The sequence below is a fragment of the Pteropus medius genome, unplaced genomic scaffold (genome assembly GCF_902729225.1).
Source record: "Pteropus medius unplaced genomic scaffold, Ma_sr-lr_union100, whole genome shotgun sequence".
Classification (NCBI taxonomy): domain Eukaryota; kingdom Metazoa; phylum Chordata; class Mammalia; order Chiroptera; family Pteropodidae; genus Pteropus; species Pteropus medius.
The window spans coordinates 5105330-5129465 of NW_024349800.1; the positions used below are offsets into that span (position 1 = coordinate 5105330).

The 24136-nt window shown below is 52.5% G+C and overlaps 1 protein-coding gene across 1 annotated transcript in view; it reads right to left on the reverse strand.

Annotated features, from left to right (window-relative positions):
* Window positions 1–4347: 4347 nt before the first annotated feature.
* Window positions 4348–24136, reverse strand: part of PLXND1 (plexin D1) — a 50163-nt gene continuing 30374 nt past the window's right edge. Inside the window, exons 11-36 of the mRNA XM_039886805.1 lie at window positions 23960–24053; window positions 22918–23072; window positions 21939–22090; window positions 20992–21091; window positions 20764–20903; window positions 19810–19977; window positions 19638–19728; window positions 19100–19363; window positions 18863–19012; window positions 17882–17996; window positions 16123–16230; window positions 15913–16025; window positions 14993–15097; window positions 14763–14893; window positions 14246–14444; window positions 13093–13239; window positions 12747–12903; window positions 11811–11914; window positions 11665–11728; window positions 10838–10872; window positions 10457–10561; window positions 9840–10003; window positions 8581–8728; window positions 7420–7560; window positions 7191–7265; window positions 4348–6969 (exon numbers count right to left, since the gene is read on the reverse strand). Of these exons, the coding sequence (XP_039742739.1) occupies window positions 6853–6969; window positions 7191–7265; window positions 7420–7560; window positions 8581–8728; window positions 9840–10003; window positions 10457–10561; window positions 10838–10872; window positions 11665–11728; window positions 11811–11914; window positions 12747–12903; window positions 13093–13239; window positions 14246–14444; window positions 14763–14893; window positions 14993–15097; window positions 15913–16025; window positions 16123–16230; window positions 17882–17996; window positions 18863–19012; window positions 19100–19363; window positions 19638–19728; window positions 19810–19977; window positions 20764–20903; window positions 20992–21091; window positions 21939–22090; window positions 22918–23072; window positions 23960–24053 (3342 nt within the window). The 3' untranslated portion in view covers window positions 4348–6852. The remainder of the gene's footprint in view (window positions 6970–7190; window positions 7266–7419; window positions 7561–8580; window positions 8729–9839; window positions 10004–10456; window positions 10562–10837; window positions 10873–11664; window positions 11729–11810; window positions 11915–12746; window positions 12904–13092; window positions 13240–14245; window positions 14445–14762; window positions 14894–14992; window positions 15098–15912; window positions 16026–16122; window positions 16231–17881; window positions 17997–18862; window positions 19013–19099; window positions 19364–19637; window positions 19729–19809; window positions 19978–20763; window positions 20904–20991; window positions 21092–21938; window positions 22091–22917; window positions 23073–23959; window positions 24054–24136) is intronic.

Sequence of the window (24136 nt, forward strand, 5' to 3'; positions counted from 1 at the left end):
GTTGTTTAGTCTCCACATGTTTGTGTTTTTCCCACTTTTTTCTTGTTGATATCTAGTTGCATGCTATTCTGATCAGAAAAGATGCTTGATATGATTGATTTCAATCTTGAATTTATTGAGGCTTGTTTTGTGGCCTAATATGTGATCTATCCTGGAGAATGTTCCATGTGCACTTGAAAAAATATATATATTCTGCAGTTTGGAGAAGAAATGGTCTATAAATGTCTATTAAGTGGATCTTGTCTAAAGTGACATTTAAGGCCATTATTAACTTTCTGTCTGAATGATCTATCCATTGATGTGAGTGGGTATTATATATTTAGGTGCTCCTATGTTGGGTGTTTAGATATTTATAATTGTCATATCCTTTTCTTGGAATGACTATGATTATGCAATGTCCTTCTTTGTGCTTTTTTTACATTTTTTGTTTTAAAGTCTAGTTTGTCTGATATGAGTATTGCCATCTTAGCTTTTTTATCATTTCTGTTTGCACAAAATATCTTTTTTCATCCCTTTACTTTCAGTTTGCATGTATCTTGCAAATTGAAATGAATCTCTTGTAGGCAGAATATAAATGTGTCATATTTTTTAATCCATTCAGCCACCCTATGTTTTTTACTGGAGAATTTAATTCATTTACATTTAAAATAATTATTGATGAGTATGTACTTATTGCCATTTTGTTAACTGTTTTTTGGTTTTTATAGTTCTCCTCTGTTCCTTTTTTCTTCTCTCTTCCCTTGTGGTTTTCTGGTTTTCTTTAGTGTTTCGTTTGGGTTTCTTTCTCTTTATTCTTTGTGGATTTTTCGTGGATTTTTGGTTTGTGGTTATCATGAGGTTTTATATATATCTATATAAGTCTATTTTAAGCTGATAGGCATTAAAATTTATTGATGTCATATTTTAGATCTTTTTGTGTTGTGTATCTCCTAAACACTTATTGTAGTTTGTGTTGAGTTTGAAACTTTTTTCTTTTGACCTTTGTAGTAGCTTTTTAAATGTCTGATTTGCTGTATTTATTAAATATTTGGCTTTTCGTGGGAGATTTTTTTTCCTTTCTCTTATTTCTGATTATAGCCTTTCCTTTTCTGCTTAAAGAAGATCCTTTCAAATTTCTCGTAAAGGTGGTTTAATGGTGATGAATTCATTTAGTTTTTCTTGTCTGGAGAACTCTTTATCTTTCCATCAATTCTGAATGATAACCTTGATGGGTAAATTATTCTAGGTTGTAGGTTTCTTTCTTTCAGCACTTTAAAGATGCCCTATCATTCCCTTCTGGCTGTGAAGTTGCTGCTGAGAAATCAGCTGATATCCTTATGGGGTTTTCTTTGCATGTAATGTGTTATTTTCCCCTGCTTCCTTCAAGATTATCTCTTTTGCCATTTTAATTACAATATCTTTGCATGGATTTCTTTGGGTTCATCTTTTTTGGAACTCTCTGCTTCCTGGACCTGGATGTCTGTTTCCTTTCCCAAGTTAGGAAAGTTTAGACATTATTTCCTTAAATAAAGTTTCCGTTTCGTTCTCTCTTCTCCTCTGGTATCCCTATAACGTTAATGTTTGAGCACCTGATGTTATCCCAGAGGTCCCTTAAATTATCCTCATTTTTTAAAATTCTTCTTTTCTTTTTGCTGTTCTAATTGGTTGATTTCCACTAGTCTGTCTTCCAGGTAACTGATCCATTCTCTGTATGTAGCTAATCCGATGTTGATTCCATCTAATATATTTTTCATTTCAGTTATCGTATTCTTCAGGTCTGCTTGGTTCTTTATTACACTTTCCCTTGTTGAAGTTTTCCCTAAGTTCTTCTATTCCACTCCCAAGTTTGGTAGTTTGGTGAGCATCCTTATGATCATTCATTTGAATTCTTCACCAGGCAAATTAGTTATCTCTATTTCCTTAGTGGTGTGTGTGCGTAGGGGGTATTTTTCTTAATCCTTTATTTGAGAGAGATTAGTCTTTTCATTTTGTTTGACTTTCTATGCTTGTTTACATGAATTTAGACAAAATAGCTCTCTTCCCAGTCTTGAAAAAGTGGCTTTACATAGAAGCATGGTTTGTGTGTGCCAGGTGGTTTTGGCAGGCTGGTAGGAGCTGAGCGGGTGCCAAAGTTATAGGGGCACTGGACTACCAAGCTGGAGAAGCTTTAGTTGGGGAAGCCAAGTATGTGTAGTAAAGCCCTGTTTATCCTGCTTGCTCCCTTTGTTTGGGGTGGAAATGAGCTTGGGTAATGTGTCCAGGAACATACTGCAGCAACCTTGTAGGTAAGCCAGGGCACCTGGATAGAGCCCTCACCATCCCTATGGAAGTGGGGTGGGACAGAAACAATGGTGCTCAGTGGTACCTCCAACCCCAAAGAAACCCTGCAGTCTCCAGAGAGCTCCTGTGTCTCCCCAACCTTCTTTACACAGTCTCTCTCTTGTTTGTAGTGCAGAAGGTGGTCTTGTATAGAAGCAACCTCTGTGTGGGCTTTATGTGTCAGGTAGTTTTGAGAAGTCGGAGCTGGCCAGGTGCTTACAGTGCCCAGGGCACTGGCTTGCTGGGCTGGAGTGGTTCCTGGCAGGGAAGCCAGGGGTGTGTGGTGATGCCCTGTTGTTCCTGCTTGCTCCCATGTTCAGAGGCAAAAGGCTCCAGGCAGTGCAGCTGGGAATTCACTGCAGCCGTCCTGCAGCCGTCCTGCAGCCAGGGCAAAGTACCTGAGTGGAGTTCCCCAAGCCCTGTCTATGGAAGTGGAAGAGGATGTAAACAAGGCCATCCAACAGCTCCTCTCACACAGGGAGTTCTGCAGCACAGCTGGCAGCTCCCTGAGGGTTCCTTCAGCTTCCCAGCCATCTCTACCCACCTCTTTCTCTTGTTCGTTGTTCAGAAGCTATTCATTTGGCCCTCAGTTGTCTCATAAGTGTAGTTGTTTCCTATATACTTGTAAATTAAAGTTTGCTCATGAGAAGGGGTGAGTTTAGCATCTTCCTATGCTGCCTACCTTCTTGGACCTCCTTGAATGAGTGGGGGTTTTTGATACTTGCTCTTAGAACTCAGCTACCATACTGTAGGGAAGCCTAAGCATCCAGTAGAGAGGAACAAAGGCACCCCTGTTTCCAGCCCCTGCTAATCTTCCTGACCAGCCAGAACCAACTTGCCAGCCATAGGAGTGTGCCATCTTGGTCTTGGATCTCTTAACTCTAGCTGAGCTACCCTAGCTGACACCACATGGAACAGGGACAGGCCTTCCCTGCCAAACCCTGCCCCACTCACAGATGCATGAGTAACATAAATTATTGCTGTTGTTTTAAGCCACTGAGTATTGGGGCAGTTTGTTACATAGCAGTAGATAACCATAACCAGGGCTGCAGGGTAAACAAGGGTTAGATCCTGAAGGGCCCTTTGAGCCAGGGTAAGAACTTTGAGTTTTGTTTTAATTGTGATAAGGAGCCATTAGAGGACAGTAAACAGTGGATTGACTGCAGGGCAGCAGTCGGAGGTCAGCGAGGAGGTCCCTGCAATGGCGGAGCATGGCTATGGAGGGAGAGGTTAGGAGTAGTGGAATCTGGGTAAATGTTGAAGCAGGGTAGATAAGATTTGCTGAGGGGATGGATGTAGAATGGGGTCAATGATGAAAAGAGATTGTCCAGATGAGAGGTGATGGCTAAGCCAAGGAAGGGGAAGAGAAGGAAAGGGTAAATTTGAAGAAAGTCAGGTACACTGAGCAGGACTTAATAAGGTACAGATAGGGCACAAAGGGAAACTGAGGTAGATCAGCATGGGGCATGACTGTTCTAATCTTTCCCCTGCTCCCTATACCCCACTCCCCAAATCCCACGAGGTTTTGTCTAGCTGTGCTAACAGCTTCCTTGGTGTGTCTGTAATGTGGCTGCCAGCAGGACCCCAAGGGGCACTGTAAGCAGATGGTAAGGGATTGGGCTGGCACGTCCCAGGTTGGGGGTTGGTATTTGGTTCTGTCTCTGCTTCTTGCTTCTTTCATGGCTTGGCCAGGGACTGTGGGAGGTACCTGGGTAGGGTCTTGGATAGTATCACTGAGAGTCTTGCCTCCATGAGCTGGGGGCAGTCCAGTACCCCTGACCTGACAGAAGCTGGACGGCATCTGGCACCCATGAGATGGCCAAGTCTCTTCCGCTGTATGAGGACACTACACCAGAGGCCCCCAGCTCCTGTGACCCTCAGACAGAGCAAAGGGATGCCTGTAGCTGCAAGGCAAGTCTTCAGGGGCCCAAAGACTATGGGTGGTTCACAGAAGTTGGCCGCCTTCGTGCCGAGAAATGACCCTGGAAGCTAGAGATTTCCTCCATTTGCAAATGCATTTCTAAACTTCAAGAAGGAATTGCATGTTAATCAGGCATTAAAACAGGCTGTGGAATATTTAATGACATAGAAAGATGTTACTGACATATTGTTGCATGGGGGAAAAGGCAGGTTACAAAATGGTATGTACACTCTGATCCTAATTTTTACACCTCAGCCAACACAGGCAAGCACACAATTTGGAACAGCATTCTCTGAGATATTAACCATGGGTGGGTGAGGGTAGCTTTTATTTTCTTCATGCTTTTTGTACTTCCTGACATTTCTACAGGAAACATGTATTCATTATAGAATCACACCAAAAAAAAAAAAAATCCCCATCAAATGTGTCAATAACTTAAATTAGAAAACCTGCTGCTTAATAAAAAGAAATCAGTGCTCAGAATAGACAATTCGAAGATAATCTATCTCCACCCAAAAGCCACTACAGGAAAAGTCTATTTTTAAAGTTAAATATTGTTTACTTTTCTCCTCTCACTTTTCTGTTCTCATTAATTCTAAAACTGATATTTGTGGGATTTTGTTTAAATTGTGCAAATTTTTCTGTTCTAGTTCTTACCCTTGATAAATGTGTGTGCTTTCCTTAATGAAGGAAAAAAAAACTAACTCGAGCTGCTTCTAATTTGGAGATGGCTTTGCTTACTAGTGACCTTTTCTAGAAGGTCAAGGATGAACCTCACTCCCAGCTCAGGCCCAGAACCAGCAGGGTGTGCTGGGGGTCTCTGGGTATTTGCTGACTTCAAATCAGGTTAACCATACTCACGGGATGCAGTGAGGAACAGCTTGCCCTACCTACGGGGAACAAACCAGGGTTACACTGCCCTTGGGGAAATTGCGTTTCCTTATCTGAGAAATGGGGTTAATGATACAGTTTTTGAGAGGAAAAAAAAAAAAATCAGGGTGAGTGTAAATGTCAGCTCTTTCCAGGACTGTCACCTTTCACCTTCCCACACATTCTGGGGGCTGCTGTGGAGACTCTGGCCTAGAGGAGAAAGGGAACAGAGGAATGAAGGCCCAGATAACCTGGTTTGTGACCCACTCTGCTGCTCCTTGGCTGTGCAACCAGGGGAAATTCCTCGTGGAGCTGAATAAATTTCTACATCTGTAAAATGGTGACAATATTATATTCCTCATGGGCTTGTTAAAGGTAAGTGGGTTAGGAGCAGGGCCTACCCCAGAGGTAGGTAGCACACAGTAGCTGCCTTCTTCCTGGAGAGGCCCCAAGGGTGCCCTCAGAGACCAGAGAATGTCAGCTGTGGGCCAGAACAATGACAAGCAGGCACTCGCATTGTCCCACTGAACCATCCAATAGCGAGATAGCCTCCTTCGAAGGCTGAGTCAGGTTCTAAGCCAGGTTCCCCTTGCTCCTGCTACAAGCACTGCTTTCCCTCTTTGGCCGTCTCAGGATAAAGGCTGGAGCCCACAGCAGGTTTTCCCATCAGACTTTTATTATAAAGAAAGGTTCCAGAGCATCCCAGCCACTCCATCTCCAGCCCAGCCCCCGAGGCTCTGAGCCGGGCCCTGTGCTGGCTGGGTCTGCTATGGGGGAGCCGGGTCAGCCAAAGGGTTGCTTGTCACAGGAACAGAATGGGTGAAATTTCTCAGGGTGTTGAGGAGGGTCTCTGCCAGGTCTGCCCATCCTCTGGAACAGTCATTTCCAGTGTTGCATAGGGAGCCCCTTGGTTCCCCTCCCCAGGTCCTCTGCACAAGCGGCAGCTATTCACAGTTGGTGCGTGGTTAAGTTTCATATATAAAAGCTTTCTTAAAAAAACAACAAAAAGTGGTGCTATCTTTAGAAACACTTCCAGCAAGATCAAGTAGCCCAGCTACAGCCTTGGTGCAACTTAGCCCCCTCCCCCCACCCCCTCTACCCCCACTGCCGCCCCCGAGTCAGGATCGCCTAGCACCTGTCCCCTTGTCCTCTGCCCTCCCCATCTTCAGGGAAAGCCCATGGAGCCTCCCCATGGGCAGTGGGCACTGCCCACTCCACCAGTAGCCGCCTGAGCAACAAAAATCTGACATCACTTGAAATCGTGTCCCAGGGTCCTCTCCGGGGAGATGGAGACAAAGTTTTGGTGGTTGAAGCAGAAACTAATAGAGGGCTGGTTCAAGGAGGGGTCCCCTCTGTCAGAAAAGGTGAGGTAGTGTTTCCAGCTGCGGCCTCTGGGCCAGGTGGCCTTTGTTTCTTCATTTGTTGGGCTGAGTCAGGCCGGAGTTTTAGCAGCTGGCTGTGACAGCGAGCGAGTGGGGGCACCGTCCAGGCTGTGCTGGTGGACGGTGGGAGCCTGACCAGAGACTGGCTGTGGCATTCAAGTCTCCATCCCAGAGGCCAAGTCTGGGGGCAGGCGGGAGGGGACAGAAGTGCCGAGGGGCCAGGGCTAGGGGCTCCTCTGCCTGGCTCAGAGAAGCCCCCTCATTTCCCCCTCTCCCAAAGCTGACTCTGCTCATCATCACCCAGCTGGAGTCAGGCACTGAGGATCAAGTAAAGTCGAGGGCTGGGCCCCCTGTTCCTCCCCAGCACCATGTCCCTCAGACTCAGGCCTCACTGTAGCACTCGTAGATGTTGTCCTCCATTAAAGCCACCACCTGCTCAAACTTGTGCTGCAGCTGGGTCCTCCGGGCTGTGGGGTTTGCCTCCAAGGCAGTCATGATCTGAGGGGGAAGCAGAGGGGCATTTGGGTCTCAGCCCTGGGCCCACAGATCTTGGGGGAGAATGCACTGCCTGGATTTCTACAGCTGGTGACCCGCTCCTAAAGTACAAACATCCTGGGATGTGAATACTGGAGTGGGAACCTCCCTTTTCCTCAGCAGAGTGGAAGTGAGCAGGGCTGTAATGCGGAGCGGGGAGGGTGCCTCACACCCGAGGTACCCACCTGTGGGCGATACCTCTTGGCATATTTATAAATCTCTGCCATGGCCACATTGGTGTTGAACTCGTTCTGATATTTCTGCAAGGAAAGAAAAGGAGGAAGTTGGGAGAGGCGGTAAACCCAACCATCAGACTTGGGCCCAGCCCAGATCTGATGCTTATACACAAACCCACAGCTTCTCGCAGCCCCTCACTGAACAGTCATATCCTAGACCCCCATGGTCCACCCATACCCGCGACTCCTCAGCCAGGTGTGCGTTCATCTCCTGCTCGCTGAGTGGGGTCATGTCATGGATCTGCTTGTAGTAGCGCTGCACGATTTTCCGGTACTCGGGGATCTCCTTGGCATAGAGGAGTTTGTTGGTTGGCGAATCCTGGGTAGAGAGGAGTGAGGGAATAAGAGACTGGACAGATCTTTTTCTGGATGAGCCCTGGTTCCTACTATGACACTAATGGCCCCCTCACTGACCAGGGGTCGTCAGCTCCCCACCCCTCTGCTGCCCTCTTACATCAAACCCCTGCCCTATTTTCTACGGGGCTGTCAGGGTGATGACCTAAAAGGGGACCTAATTCTTGCATGGGCTTTGTGCCAGTTCTCTGTCACGTGCAGGCTGTTTTGTTTACATCCTTGCTTAGGGTTATCAGTCTTGGTGGCTAAGATTTCTGGAAGCCTGATTGCTGGCTCAGTGGAATATTTCCCACCACATGTTTCCAACGCCCAAAAGTGAAATGTGCCAAGTATGCTCCCAGTTCTTTGTCTGTTACAGGCATCTTGCCTTCTGAGATAACTGTGGAGAAGTGAGGGCATTTTCTACCTCTCGCGGCCTGTCTCTGAAAGTCACGGGTTCAATGCAGGGCCATGCACCTACCATCCTGCCAGGTCTCATTCCACTATCTTCTTAATGCTCACAGCAACCAGTGCTCTCTCTTCTCTACCCTCTGAAGCCAGCTGGCTCCTCTCCACAATGAAAGATGCCTCGGGGAGCTTCCTCCTGCATGTATCTCAGAGGTCTTGGTCACCCGCTCCCCCTCTGCCCACCGCTCCTTGCAGTGCCTACTCAGATGGCTTTTGACTATCAGGACTGCTGCCTGGAGCCTGGCTGATTATCAGATGATACTGTGCCTGACCAAGCAGGTTTTCCATTCACACTGGCTTCCTAGGCCTGGCCCTGTGGCCTAAATGTCAGGAGCTGGTGCTAGGCACACCTGAGGCAGGTGTAGCTGGTCTGCAGTGATGCAGTTAGTTTCTGACTGTAGGTACCAGTGTCTGGGAGTCTTCCCCCTGTCAGAAGGTCCCTAGTCATCCCATGTCCCCCAGATCTGAGCTCCTGCAGTTCCCCTCCCACTCTCCTGCAGCCCCGTCCTTGGGCAGCCTGCTCCCGAGAGCAGCTGACCTTGCCCAGCTGAAGGTCGGAGATGGAGCAGGCGTCGATGAAGGCCTGTGCGATGACCGAGAGGCAGGCGTCGATGTGGTCCGTCTTGTCGATGTCAAAGACAAACTGGGGGTTTTTCAGGATGTTCACCCAGAACCGGAGAGGAAGGCTATGGGATGGGGCAGTAGAGGCAGCGTGAGCCCACCTTGAGGGTGGGGCAGCGAGGGCCAGAGGGCAGACTGGCTCTATCCCTCAGGGCCCGTGGAACCTAGCCACAAGATGGAACCTCTGGAAACCTGTGTGCTCATCCTCAGATGGGGCTGTTTGACCATCCCTGGCGACTGAGGCAGCAGAGCAGCTAGAAACCAGGTTTCCCGCATGGAGCAGGGCAGGAGGCTGAGGCAGGAGGTGCAGGCCTGGCTGGGGCATGGGGACCTGAGTCCATCCTTACTGCCCGCCCCTACCCCCCGCAGAGTCTCCCGAAGGAGCCTCGATTCAGGTCCTGGTTCTCATTAGAAGCACCCCCACCCCGCCTAGCAGCCCGTGGATCCTCCCTCAGCCTCGCACGGCAACAGGAAGTCGGCCATTAGCTGGGGCCGAGCAGCCAGCAAGGGCTGAAGGAGGGCGGGCCCTGGATTCTTGGCCGTGGCCTCAGGAGGCCAGAAGTTTGGTAACACCCCAACTCCAGGGCCTCCCAGTGACTTGACAGCCCAGGACTTATGGACCCTCAGAACTCTGAGAAGTCTCTGCACAGAAACTCCTGGGCCTGTGGTATTGTTTCTAAGGGTCAGGCTGAGGTTTTCAACGACTTGCTGGGATCTGTGACCCCAAAAAGCTAAGACATGCCTTAAAGGAAGGCTACAGACTGGGTATGGGGGTCAGATCATGTGGCTTTGTGCCTGGCTCTGCCATTACAAGGGCTGCGTGATCTTGGGTAGGCACATCTCTGTGAGCGTCAGCTGTGACACGGAGCTCACGGTGTCTGCCTGAGAAGGGTGGAGGGCAAATGAGGGTAAGGGCAACACTTACATAATGCTCACTTATAGTTAATTCTTATAATTAAGGTGAATTGCTTTTATTGCCCTGGTTTTACAACAGGGGGAAACTTAAAGCACAGAGAGGTTAAGTCACCTACCTAAAATCACACAGCTGGGAAGTGGCAGAGTAGAAACTGAACCCAGGCAGGTGATCTGACAGACTGGGCTCTGAACCCCCACACTATTGCTGCCCAAAGTGACACATGGAAGCTGCAGAGCCCTCCCCACCTATGCACCACCCACCTGTTGGTCTTCCAGATGTGCAGGGTGTCAGGATCTGAGATCCCCCTCTTCTCAGCCTGCTCCTCCAAGAAGTCGAAGAAATACTTGACAGCCAGTGGGGGCTTATCCTCACGGATGCTCAGAATAGCCTTGAACAGGTCATCTAGAAACTTCTGCAGCGTGCCCTACAGGGGAGCAGAGTGGCCGCTTACAGCACCATGTGTAGAGAGTAAGTGGGCACCTCCGTGGCTCCAGGGAGCCTGTGGTACCCAGGCCGGTTAATGCAAAAGCCATGTGGCATCAGGCTGGTCACCTAACCTCTGAGTCTCAGTTTTCTCATCTGTGAAATACATTAGTAAAAACTACCTCACAAGGGCGTTGAAAGGACTGGGGCATAGAGCGGAGGAATTGGTGAGGCCAGAGTTGGTCTCTAGAGTGCTGACTGCCACCTGAGCCATGTGACATCACTGACCCCTCTGGGCCTCTGCTGCCCTGTCGGGCACTTTTCATGGCTGAGAGCAAAACCTTCCTTGGGCAGGACGCTAAGCTCTCAGCCTCTTGCCCTGAGAGCCCATCTCACCCTCATAGGCGCGTGTATACAATGACCTCCCAAGATGAGGACGTGAGGCCAGGCCTACCTTGGTGGAAAGCAGGCGGGTCAGGTAGATCTCCGGTAGGACTTTTTTGCGGTGGCTCTGCCGGTGGGACTTCTTGGGCTCTGCCAGCTCGTCCGTGGGCAGCACCTGGGCGGCCGGGGTGGTGGTCAGTACCAGCACCAGGCACCATCCTTGGCTGTCCCAGGGAAGGTCCCGTTCTTTGCCCACAGGCATTTGGTCTGCATATACTTTGTGTGTACAAATGACCAGGCTCGCTGCTGATTCTGGGACTCGTCCCCGCTCCCCCGCCCCCATCCTTTCCCAGGGCCCAGAGCACTCTCCCCAGAGGCCAAGGGTGGCAGGAAGCCAAATCCACGCCCACTGAGGGGTGGGAGGCCTGAGAGCTGGAAGCTGGGCACTCACCAAATGGAAATACTTCTCTGTGTCCAAGTCTTTCACTGCGAGAGGAAAAACACACACAATAAATAAACAAGAGAGAAGAGTGGATGGGGAGAGAGAGAGGAAACAGAAATGGAGACACACCAAGAAAAATGGAGAGTTCCAAAGAGACACGTGGGGAGAATGAGACGGAAACAAAGAGAAAAATGCAAAGAAAGAGATGAGATCCAGAAAAACGCAGAGGATGAGACAAAGGTAGAGGCACTAAGAGAGTGATAGGAGAAACAGAGAGATGGGGAGAGAAGCAGAGACACAGTCACATATGGAGAAGGGACAGACCCCAGGGGTGGCTGCCCTCATTCATTCCACCCCCTAGTCCAGAGCTCCTGCCAACCCAGTCCTCATAAGCTGCTGGGAGAGACCTGAGATCTTACTCCTGACCTTAGGAGGAGACCCTGAGATCCAGAGGAGCCTAGGACTCCAGGCCTGGCAGCTAAGCAGACAGGTTTGGGGCATCTGAGAGTGTGGATGGGAGGATTTGAGGCAGAGACACAGCCCGCAGCCCAGATGGGCATGCCAGAGTTCCCGTCTGGCCTGGCAACTGCCCAGACCTACAGGAACAACATCCTACCCTCCTGGGGCCTCTAACTGGCTGCCTGAAGGAAAGCGGCCTGGAGGAGGCCTGGCCATTGGCCCTGCCCAAGCAGTACTAGGGCAGAGGGGCCTGGTGCAGCCCCTGCCCCCATCAAAGAGGCCACAGCCCAGCTCAACCTTGCCTTGAAGCCTCAGTTTCCCCATTAGGACTGCTCAGAAGGCGCTACAGACACCCTCCCCACGTCCACCGGCACTACCTCGGCCCAGTGTGTTGTCCTTCTTGTCTGTGAGGCTCATGGCCAGGGAGGCACCTTCAGGGATCTGACAGGAGGGGAGAGGCCAGGGTCAGAGATCAGGTTAGATAGGCTGGGAGTGGGGGGTTGGCTGGGACTGGGGACCCCACCTTGTAGTGAGCCAGAGTGTTGAGCTTCTTGCGGCCGTCCTCCACCACCGAGGTGTCGTCCAGGTCTCGGAGGATGTAGCTCTGTGTGCTTGAGGCGAACCACTCTGGAGATGGGGAGAGGGTGTCGGGGCCAGGGGTAAAGAGCCAGCCCGACGGGGCAGCACCAGCCTGGCCACTCGGGGTGAGGCCACTTGCTATCTCTCTGTGGAACCTGGGGCCTGCCATGCCCCTGAGCCTCTACTTCCCCATCTGTAAATGGGGAAGAGGAGAAAACTGCAGAACCGGCTGCTGCGGGAGTGGGCACAGAACAGGAGCCCTGGAAATGTCCTCAGCCTCGGGATTGTTACTGTTGCTTCTGCTGATTCAATAAGGTACCACCTATGAAGGGGTCACACACCTTCCATGGCTCCCCACTGTTCTCAGGGTAAAGCCCAAGTGTCCTTCCAGTTTCTGGGTAACTGAACGCCTTATCTCAGCCCACCCTGTCTCCTGCCTGCCAGGCTTGGAGAGCCACCCAAAGTTCCCTGTTCTGAACAGTCACTGTGCCTGCCTGGTCACCATCACGGCCAGGGGCCCGGACACAGACCAAGTGCTCAGGAAAGGCCTGTGATCATAGAACGAATGGCCCCATCTTCTTGGCCAAACCACGATTCCTATGCATCCTTCAAAACTCACTGTCACATCTTCTTGGAAAAGCCTTTCCTGAACACTCTTTGCTGTTGCCTGTAGCTTGCTCGCACGGTAGGACCTGTCTGCCACCAGAAAAGGGGCTCCTTGCTGCTGGGCACCTTATCTCACCATCTTCATGTTCCCAGTGCCAAAATTAATGCATATTAATTTTGTGAAAGGAGTGAAAGCAGTCTGTGACCAAGGCAGGGGCTGACTCCCACTAAAGCAGCCCAGCGCCAAGTTGTGCCTCGCCACCCCGCTGCCCACCGAGGTCGACGTCCTCGGCGCGAGGCCACTGGGAGTAGGGCACGTTCTTGCAGAAGGCCTCCAGGATCTTCTCCTTCACCTGTGTCAGCGTGTCGGTGTCCATGGCCCGCACGCTCAGCGAGTCCATGCCACAGCCCTGGAAGGACACGTTCAGGTTCTGCACGAGAGGAGGGAAAGGGTCAGCAAGTCCCCCTCTATTAGCACCCTGGGCCCAGGTGGGGCGACAACCTGCCTGGGGTGGCTGGGGCAACAGTGGAGTCGCCAGGCATTCTGGGACGCCTCTCCCAGCCAGCCCGGGAGACAGTCCCTCCTTGCTGCCCTGCTGCCCTTGCCCCACCAGGCTCACCCGGGGCTTGGCCTCAATGTTCTCCCGCAGCAGCCACTCCTCGTTGAGCGTGTAGCGCGCCTTGCCTGTGATGGCGTCGATGGAGCCCTTGTTGATCTGCTGCTTGATGGCACACAGGAGCAGGAAGAACGGCTCCCCGACCGTCTCCTGGGGTGGACACAGGCTGTCGGGGCTGAGGCCCAGCCCGCCCAGCCCAGGCCCCACCACCTCCCTGCACGCCCGCACTTCAGCCCCCAAGCCTCTGGCAGTGCTGTGGCCACCATCTGGAACACTGCCCTGAGCCATCAGCACCTCCACGGCTACCTGTTTAATCACCTCCCTTTTGGATCTGGTGCCATCCCACGTCCCCCTAGCCCTCCAGGTGTCTCCATGGACTCTGTAAGGTGGAACACCACCAGCTGTGGGTGGGCGCCTTCATTCCTTTCATAATCCCAGGAACCTTTCCAGGTACTGCCAAAGTTCAGAAAGGGCAAGCCGCCGGCCGAGGGTCACCCAGCAGGGAAGTGGCAGAGCTGGACTCGAACTCTGGATCAGCTGACTCCTAAGCCTGTGACTCTTTCTGCTAAGCCTTACAAGGTGAGTTCAGATGGAGAGTCTTGGGCTTGCCTGGGGCCTCAGATACCCCTACCCTCGCCAACCTCCCTTTCACAAAGCACACATAGCCAACAAAGGACTGTTGCCATCCATAGCCATGAGCTGATTTTCATGGTAATTTTATACTGAGTGACTCGGGTGTTCCATTGATGTTAGATACTTAGGTAAAAACAGTAAGCTGGTTTAAGGAAAAAATTAAGTATATAATAGTGTTAGGCAGATTTGGCAAAGATTAAAAAGGCGGCATGCCAACTCTTATTCCTGATCCACTTCTCTAGTTGTAGGAGGTGGAAGCGAGTGATGCCCCATTTTCTGGAGAGTTCGATGACTAAGAAAACAATCTTCTGGAACAAAGCCCCTGACACTGCCTCCATTCTTCCCGAGCTGGCTCTGAGCCCTCCCAAGAAGCCTGCCCCCGCCCTCCTGAGTCCCTCTTGCCACATCTGCACAAAGGACGTGATAACCCTCCTGGAAGAGCTGGTGAGAGGATAAAACGAAGTCCGATTTATTGCGAGAAGGCTCGCAGGTGGTGGACGCTGCACCGTTACACCCGCCTCACCCGCAGACAGCTGTACATGCAGATGGACATCCAGTTGGTGAGCATCTTCTCAACCACAGACTCTGTGCGCCGCAGCATGAGCTTAGGGTTCTTGGCGGCCGAGGCGTCGATGAGGTCTACCAGCAGCTCTTTCATGATGCTCGTGTAGTACTCGAGCTTGCTGTGGAGTGCGATGGTCAGCAGGGAGGCCAGGCTGCACCTGTGTGTGGGCGTGGGGCATCAGCTCTGTCTATCCTTGATGGCCCTGGGATCTGGGGACCGCATGGTGGGGGCTCCGGGGCCACCTCATCACTGGTGAGCCTATGCAGGTGGATTCCAGGCCCAGGAAGGGGAGGAATGGGGGTCGTCTCAGGACCTCCAGGACCCAGGGCCTGATGCTGGAGGCCAGCCCGCTGCCCAGAGGACATGATAATTTGCCAACTGTCCTAGCCTAGGGTCTGTCCAGGGCAACCCAGGACACTAAGTGGTGTGGCCTCAGACAGGCCCCTGCCCCATCCCCAGAGCCTCGCTGTCTGACCTGTCACGCACTGCAAAGTCCTTCTGCTGCTCTAGTGCATGGACGAAGACGATGAGGAAGTGCTTGTTGTTGAGCAGCGAAGAGAACAGACTGATCCCTTCTTCCATGTTAGGCCGGCAGCTCTCAGGGATCTGTGAAAGCAATTGGTGATGGCGTGTCCACAGGAGTTCAGGGGTCCAATGCCTCTGCCTGGTCTAGGAGTCAGCACTTGGGGAGTTTGGGGTACTCACCTTCCACTCTCCCAGCAGTGGGTGGGTCTCCTGCACCGGGGAGCTCCCCTGTGAATTAAGGGTCTGGGAGGGCAGTATATAGCGTTCTTCATAGAGGGAGGAACACTGTGGAGGCAGACCCCAGCACCTCAGTTGAGGCTTGCATGCCCTGACTGGCATGCAAGGGCTGCTCAACAAAGGCAAAGGGACACTTTATAAAGGAAGAAGAGGCAGTGGGGCATGCCCAGGGAGCCAAAGAATTCCAGAGGAGTGAGGAGGGGTATCCCAGAGGGCTTCCTGGAGGAAAAGGAGGAGTGGAACCAGCAGAGCCAAGATGAGGCCATGTAAGAGGGCACGAGGCTTAAAAGGAAGCAAAAGCAACTCAGTGTAGAATAATGACATGGGCTTGTTTGGCTGCTGCATGGAGAATAGTGTGGACAGGGCAAGAGGAGGGCACTGGCTACTGGCACGAATGCTCTGGACAGGCCAGGAGGTGGGGACAGGGCAGCAGCCCCTATAACAGAGGCATGGAAGGGATGGGGCAGAGTCCGGTGGGCAGGAGCAGGGGACATGGAGATCAAGAGAAATCTGGCTGGGAAGGGGCCTAGAGATGAGAGAGGCCGGCAGGGTACGTGGGGCCTGGGAGCATGTGGGCTGCCTCTAAGGTCCCCTCAGTGAGGGGCGATGCAGGCCCAGCACCCTAGGAGGGCTGGCAGCTGGCTTCTGTACGGACAGTTAAACATCGAGTGAGTAGAGAAGGGAAGTAGGAGAAACTGAGCCCCCTCCCCTGACAAGCACTGTGGGTGGGTGTGCAGTTTTGCACTACTGCTCAAGGGGCCCACACCGTACTAGCCTATACGCATAAAAGTGCCCTCTAGGGTGTCGCGGCCTAGAGAGAGGCCCAGGAGCCCCTGCAGTGGCTGGTGAGGGCACAGGCTGACCTTAGGGAAGAAGGTGCGGGTCACAAAGTGCTTATACTCCAGGAAAGGGATGCCCTGGCTGCGATTCAGCTCCTTAGTCAGATCCGTCATGTCCGTCTGCAGCTCGGCAAAGCCTGGCGACAGGCAGGTGGCAGTGAGTGGATCTCAAACCTACCCCCGAGTTGGGAAAGCCAAGGCCCACAGTCCTGCGCAGTCCCCACCCACTACTACCTTTACGGATTTCCTCTCGGATCTGAGATTCCATCTCCTCCATCTGTAGCAGGGTCTTCTGCCAGTAGCGCTCGGCACGGCGGCTCTTAGTGCAGAAGACAAACAGGGCTGCAGGCAGCGGAGAGGGGGGTCAGGCCTTGAAAGCCCTTTGGACAGTATTTGTTGGCACCTGCTGTATGCTGGGCCTGGGCCTGGAGGGAAAGGTCCTGCCTTCTGGACTCAGCCCCACCTTCTCTGAGCAGGGTACGGAAAGGTGGCCCTCGGTCCTCCCTTCCTGCGGGGCACAGGGCTTGGGGAACAGCCAGTGAAATAAAGCTCAATGTCCCATTCTTATGAAACGAAGTGTGTGTATATGTGTGTGTAAAATAGTGGTAAACAGTGGCTTTTCCTAGGTGAGAGAGTTATGGGTGATTTATCTTTTCTGTTTTTTTAGCATTTTCAATTCTTTCTACAATGACTAGGTGTTACTCATGAATTAAATGTTTAAAAGCAGCTTACAAAGCAGTATTATATTATAATCTCTTTCTGGGGTGGGGGAAGAGAACATATAATATTAAAATATTTTACATTTTTATATGTAATATGTTTGTATATATTATACATATTATATAAAATTTTAAGAAAAGAGACTGGCAGGAAATATACCAACATATTTAGGGTGTTAATGATAGGTTTTTTCTTTTCAGCTTCATTCAGTTTTCTCTAAAACTTTCTACACTGAGTATTTATTAAAAACAGCTTTGTTGAGATATAACGCACATTGCATATAATCCATCCATTTGAAGTATACAAGTCAATGACTTTCAGTATCTTCACAGGGTTGTGCATCCATCGCCACTCTCTACTTTTAGAATACTGTTATTGCCTCATGATGACCCCTAACCACCAGCAGTCACTCCTCACACCGCTTCTCCAGCCTCTGGCAACCAGTAATCTGCTTTCTGTCTCTTAAGGATTTACCTATTCTGGATATTTCATATAAATGCAGTCCTACGATACATGGTCTTTTGTGGCTGGCTTCTTTCCTTTAGGATCACGTTGTCGAGGTTCATCCACAATAGAGCATGAATCAGTACTTCATTCCTTTTCATGGCTGAATAATACTCCATTGTATGTACATACCACATTTTGTTTATTCCTCAGTCGGTGGACACTGGATTATTTCTACTTTTTGGTTATTAGAAACAGTGCTGCTATGAATTTTCATGCACAAGGTTTGTGTGGACATGCTTTCACGTCTCTCGGGGAGATACCCAGGAGTGGAGTTGCTGGGTCACATGAGGACTCTCTAATGTTCTGAGAAACTGCCAAAGCGTTTTCCAGTGGCAGCACCATCTTCCAACCCCACCAACAGTGTCTGAGGGTTCCACTTTCTCTGCTGCACTGACTATATTACGTTTATAGCCATTACTTTAATAGTAGTATAGCCTCAGTTAACTTCCCTGAACGACCCTCTCTTACGAACCTGCAGTAGCTCCCTATCGATGGGAGAACGAGATTCCACATTCTTCTGCCTGGCACCTGGGGCCACGGCCTGGGCCAAGCACATCCTCCCAACATCTACTGTCTTTCACCCATTTGTGCTGTAGCCGGGCACACCTCTCACCCCACCTCTGGGTGCAGAACCTGTTCCCACTCCCAAGCCTTTGTTCAAGCTGTGCCCCCAACCCATTATGCTTTCTCTGCCCATCTTCAGAGGGGCTAGGGCAAGGTGGGGCAGGTCTGCCCTCCAAGGTGTCACGAGTGCAGGGCTCCTTACCAACTACGGAGAGTAGCAGCAAGACGCTGCAGATGACGATGGACACAATGATGGCGGTCTCACTGCCCCCCAGCTGTAGCGTGGCAATGGTCTGGTTGAAGTTCCCTACCTGGATCTGTACAAAGGTGAGGGGAGGGTGGTTGTAGCTCTTTTGGACTTATGCCTTGGCTCTTTTCCTCACTAGCTTTGTGGCCTGGGAAAAATCGCCTAACCTCTCTGAGACTCAGATGCCACATCTGCAACACAGAGATAATAACCACACCCACCTCTTGGGGATAGTGTGTGAGGGTTAACTGAGATGATGCTTGCTTGTCATGCCCTTAGTCCTGGGCCTGGCACAGAGGGGAAATGGAGCACAGGCGGGGTGTGATTATTATTATACAGCCTGGGAGGAGCCAGAGGTAGGGCAGTTCATAGAGCCTGGCTTCTGTCGCCAAGTATCTGTAGGGTCGTCGTAGGACCAGGGGAGCAGGTCTCGAAGGGCAGAAGTAGAACTGGGGTGCAGATCAAAGGGAGCTTTCCCAGTCAGAGCTGTCCTGGGGTGGCAAGTGCTGCCTGTGAGGAAATGAGCTCCCCATTCCCAGAAGCATGTAAGCAGGTACAGTGCAGAAAAGTTCCCACTTTCTGGGCTTTCCCTCCACTCCTGCTTCCCTCCCCTCCGTGACTCTGTGTGGTGACCAGAAGCCCAGGCCCTGGGCGGAGTACCTGGTGGAACAGGGGCAACTGCTTATGGCCTCTCAGAGTCCAGCCCCATCAGGCCTACCTGGGGCTGATCACTGACCTTGAATGGGTCACTAAGTTCTTGGCCCTCAGTCTCCTCATCTATCAAGTGGGGATGTAAAAGCTCTGCTTTGCTCTGCTTGCCTAAGCTACTGAGCATGAAAATGCTCAGCTCCAATGTACTGGAGCAAGGGGCAGGTGCTCAGGCAGAAGGGTCGAGGGGCCAGGTCCACTTATGCCTCCAGTGCTCTGTCTACTCACCGTGATGGGTAGCTGCCCCTCAGCTGTACCCAGAGACTCATTGACCGAGCAGTGGATGACTCTCTCTGAGACAATCTGGATGTCGCAGGCCACTTGGCCTATCTTGACTCGGTACTCGTGGCTCTCGAGCCCCAGGCTGTCCTGCTCCTTCTGTGGGAGAGGAGCAGGGTGAGTGTTGAGATGCATAGCTAAGCCTGGCCCACTTACTCCCCCTACCTGGCACCCACTGGCACTTACATGGATGACTAGGGTGAGGGGCTCCCCAGGGTGGTGCTTGATCCACTTCTCTCTCTTGGCCGTGGAGAACTGTGGGTCGGGGAGGTAGTCCAGGCGGAACCTGCTGCCCCGCTGTGCCTCCTCGGGGTCCAGCAGTTCCTCGGCCACTGCCAACTCGTCGGCATAGGCCCGCCCATTAATGAAGAAGTCCACTGGTGCCGATGCATTGCTCAGGGCCCCGGGAGATGGGCAAGTGATAAGGGTGGAGTTGAGAACCTTGCAGAGCTGGTGGGAGAGGGCCACAGGCCAAGGTTGGAAATGGGGGACAGGCAGATGGACATGGAGAAATGGGGAGAGATGAAGATTAAGGAGATAGACAAAGAGGAAGAGGTAGAGGCAGGAAGAGAGACAAAGAAACAAGAAAAGATGGGGAAACAGAGACAGAGGCAAGGAGATTAGGAGAGACAGAGATAGGAGAGATTCGGCAGAGTGAGGCATGGTCAGTCAGGGATACTGGTCACCCCTACCTCTCCCGCCCACCTCAGTCCCGTCCCCTCACCGTGGGCTGCCGGCCAATGTGGTGCACAGCCATGGACACATTCTGCACCATGTGGAAACGCTCGCCAGCCACTGTGATGGTCCTGCCGCCGCTGTAGGGAAAGCACGCCCCATCAGTCCACCTGCAGCCCAGAGAGTGAGGCCCGCCCGGGGGGCCAGGGTCTGGGTTTTACCTGACAGGGCTGCGGCGGGGACTGATGGCCGTGATGACCGGGTTCCACATGTACCAGAAGGTGAGGTTGCTGCGCACGCATCCCCGGCGCTCAAAGCGCACACACACGGGCACAGGGGCTGGCAGCGTGCCCCCAGGCACAGTGCAGGCGATGCTGGTGTCTGTGCGCCTGTGGGAGGGCAGCGGGCACCGTCAGCAGGGCCCCTGCCTCCCACTACTTGCCCTTACCTGACCCCTCCTGCCCCACCACCTAGGGGCACAGGCCTGCGCACTTGGCCTGGGTTTAAGGGCTTTAAAGTTGGCCCCGACCTGGTCTTCTGCCCCCTTGCATACAAATATGTCCATATTCCCACTTCGCCCTACTTCGCTCACGCTGCCCTCCCCACCTGGAATACCATCCCTTCTCCTCTCTGACCCTGCCTGTACTTCCCAATTTTCCAGTCCTACTTCTTCCACTAAGCCTTCCCAGAGCTCCCCTCCCGATTCCTGCCCCTGGTGAGGGCCCTGCCCCCACGGTCCTGAAAGCCTGGACTTTTCTTCCAATCCCAACCCCACAAGATATTCCTACTTCCTGTGTAAGTGTCTGCCTTCCCCTGAGGGCTGAGGCTGTGTTGGGCTCATCTTGCTGTCCCCAGCAGTGTTCATCACAGGGCCTGGTACAAAGTATGTACTAAAGACAGCTAATTCACCAAGAGCTGAGGATCTCAAGAGTGTGTAAGATCATCACCACCTTCTGTAGCTACCACTTATGGAGCACCTACTATATGCTGGGCACAGAGTACTTCCTACAACTCACTGGTACTATTCTTACCAGATGAGGAAACTGAAGCTCAGAGAAGGGAGGGGCCCTAGCCAAGGGGTGATGCTTGGTACCAGGATATCACCCTACCTCTCCAGCTCCCTAACCCCATGGTTTTTGTGGGCTGGACGGGGTGGCCGGGGCCAAGGGGCTTACACAAGCTCTGTGCAGGGCTCCGTGTCATTCAGCAGGACCTGGAGCTCAGAGCCCACATGGAGGTCGCTCCCATGGATGGTGATCCTGGTGCCCCCTGCCTTGGGGCCCATGGCAGGCTCCAGGGAGTAGACCAGGGGCATCTGTGGGGTGAAAGGCAGGTGGTCAGGCTTCAGGTCAGCCCCCGGGTGTGATGGGGAGGGTCGGATAGCAGGCTACGGTCCCCCTTACCACATAGGAGAAGCGCTCCCGTGACTTGCCCTCCTTGGAGGCATTCACCGTCACCACGTCCGAGAATGCCCCAGCGGCTGGCCCTGTGGCACACACAATCCTGTGGGAGGCAGCTTTGGTCAGGAGAGCAGCCAGCAGATCCAGGCACCTCCCAGTTTCTCCCTTGAACAATGCCCCTCACTGTACCCCAGGGTGCGTGAGCAACCCATCTTTGCATTCAGCCACCCACCCCTCCCACTCACAGCCAAGGCTGGCATTTGGCTGGCACATGCCTGAGGGCATTACCCGCTCATTTCCCTATCAGCTGGAAACAGCCACTGAGTTCCCCAAGTGTCACCCCGGTTCTTCCCAGGGACCACCCTTACCCTACAACTTTCCCACAATTCTGCAATTATAAGACAAGCCCTTGGACAAGATGGCCATTTAGGACACTTGGAAGTTTTCTGACCATGAGAACATTTGCTGGGCTGGTAGCCTTATCTGTAAGCCTGCCTTATGGGCTCCCAAAAGGAAATCCAATTCATTAATTCCCTGCTCCTGAATGTTTGCTAGAGGCTCTCTGGACCATGCCCCACAGCTACAGGCCCAGGTCTTTGCACCTCACCAGCAGCCCCCATACTTTCTCAAATGCACATCTTTTCATCAGAGCAAGTCTTCAGGGAAGTTAGGCTGGTCTAGGGAAATACGGGGGCTTCCCAGAGGAGTGGGCACTTGAAGGGCTAAGGAGTGGTGTCACGAGCAAAAAACTGGCACCACATGCGGTGGAAAAACTTGAGCCAAGTCCAGGAGACCTGGGCGTGAGCTACTTCTGGGCAACAGAAGGGTGCCTTGCTGGGAAAGGTAGGACAGCCAAGGGCAGAAGGGAGGGCAGAGATGTCATTGGCACTGTCAGGTAGGGTGGGGTCTACAGGTCACTCAAACAGCCCCAGGGACTGCTCACTACTTACTCCTCTGACACCGTGTATCTGTCAGCCAGTGGCTCACAAGCCACACTGCCAATCCACACGCCATAGACCACGTCACTGAGCCTCCGGCCCAGGTTCCTGCCACGGATGGTCAGTAGTGTCCCGCCGTCCAAGGGGCCACTCAGAGGCTCAATCTGCCAGGTGACCAGAGAGAGGTTCCAGGGCTGGTGTGCTGGCAGGCTTCCCCGCCACTCTTGCAGGCACCCAGGGGTGGCAGAGCTGTGTGGACCCGCCACTTAGGGGAGGCTCTGAGAACGCTGTGATTACCAGTCCCTCAGCAGGTCACTGGGGTTGCCGGTGAGGATGTGCGTGTGTGTGACTGAGCCCACTGGGGTCTGGGGACACAGACTGTGTGGACAAAGTTCATGCTACTTAGTGGGGCAGGAGGTCTCCTGAGGACACCAAGGTCCACTCTCAGTGGTCACATCTGACCACACAATCCTGCATCCCAGCCAGAGCTGACTGGGCCTGGGAAGGCCCCTGATCCAGGCTAAGCCAATCAGAATCTTTCTCTGAGACATTTTTCTTAATTAAAACAAAGGCGTAGGAATAACTGGCAGCCTCAATTATCACCATCTCAGTGAGGTTCCCCTGCCCTCACTATAAAACTAGACACACTCAGCCAGCATCTCCTCCACATGATTCCCAACACCCCTATCCTGCTATTTTTCTCCACAGTATTTACCACCTTCTATATATAAATTATTTCCTTACTCATTATTGTCCCTCCCCAACTAAAACAATAGCTCCATGAGGGCAGGCACTTTCTTTTGTTCACTGCTGTCTCTAGCGGTGAGCAGGGGCTGGGTACCAAACAGGTATTCAATAGGTAATACTGCATGAGCGTGTCCGGCTGTGTGCAAGCACATGTGCTATGGGTCCATGAGCCCATGTGGGGCACTGTGCAAGTGCACATGCAGGCGTGTGGGTGCAACAGGCTTCCAAGGGGGGATGTGCTTACCGCCCGGATCTCAGGGGCGGGGCAGGTGCCAGGCAGGGGCTGCAGGGGACCCCGAAAGCGGCAGCCATCACTCCACACACACAGGTGGCCTAGGTCCTCTCGGCCCAGGCACTGGGAACAGTCAAGGCTGCCCATGGCGCAGTTATAGACCTCCACTGAGAAAGACAGGGAGGAAGCACGGGTCAGCCCCCCATTACTGCTCTCCCCTCCACACTCGGCTTCTCACTGTGGTGTCCCACCCAGAGGCAGGGCCTGGTTCTGAGGGTCAGGACCCTGTGAGGTTTTTAGTACTTCCTCTAAATGCCCCGGGGCCTGTGCTAAGCACAGTGCAGCCAGAGCCTCAATATCATTTCATCCTCACCATGATTCTATCAGAGGGGAGCTATTTATTAGCCCCATTTGATAGACAGGAGATGAGACTCAAAAGAGGTAGAGTGACATACCCAAGGCACACAGCCTGTGAGCGGCAGAGCTGGTATCCACACCCAGGCCTGAGTGGGTCTCTATCCCACAGTGGAGCTTTGGGATGCTGGGAAACCACTGAGCATTATGGGCCATAGACCCTTGGAGTGATCCCAGGAGGCATGCAGGAAGGGTTTTCCACAGCCCCCGTGTGCAGGCTGTTTCTAGGGCCTTCGTGGCAAGGATGTGGGGAGCCCTGTGTCTACTAGGGATGTCTGAGACTCCCCATGAACAGACAGGCCTTTGGAGGATTGATTTAAACATATAAGAGTGAGGACATCAACCACCATTTGGGGGTGCTGACTGTGCCAGACGCCCTTGTAAGGCTTTGTGTGCATCATCTCAGCAAACCCTTACCAAGTCCTCTGCAAAAGGGCCTGTGCCCTCATTTCACATGGGGACAAGTACCAAGTGACCGGGTACCGAATGGCAGGGCTGGGATCTGAGAGTCTGTGTTAAGGAATGGTGAGGTGGGACACCTGTGACTATGCGGTGAGCACTGGAATCAGACCCCCAAGACTGAGTGCACCCATTGTGGCTGAGTCCCCTGTGCCCATGTGGGGTAGATGAGGGCTCTGACCTGTCATGGGGTCAGGGCTATCCAGGAATCGGGCTGGCCGCCCCTTTAGCTGGAGGCTGAGTGGAAACACCTGGCTCTTCTGGGTCGTGTGCAGCTGCAAAAGGGTGGGAAACAGCATGAAGGGTGTGGATGGTGTCCAGGTCTCTGCTGGGGGAGGGGATGTCATGGAGATGAGAG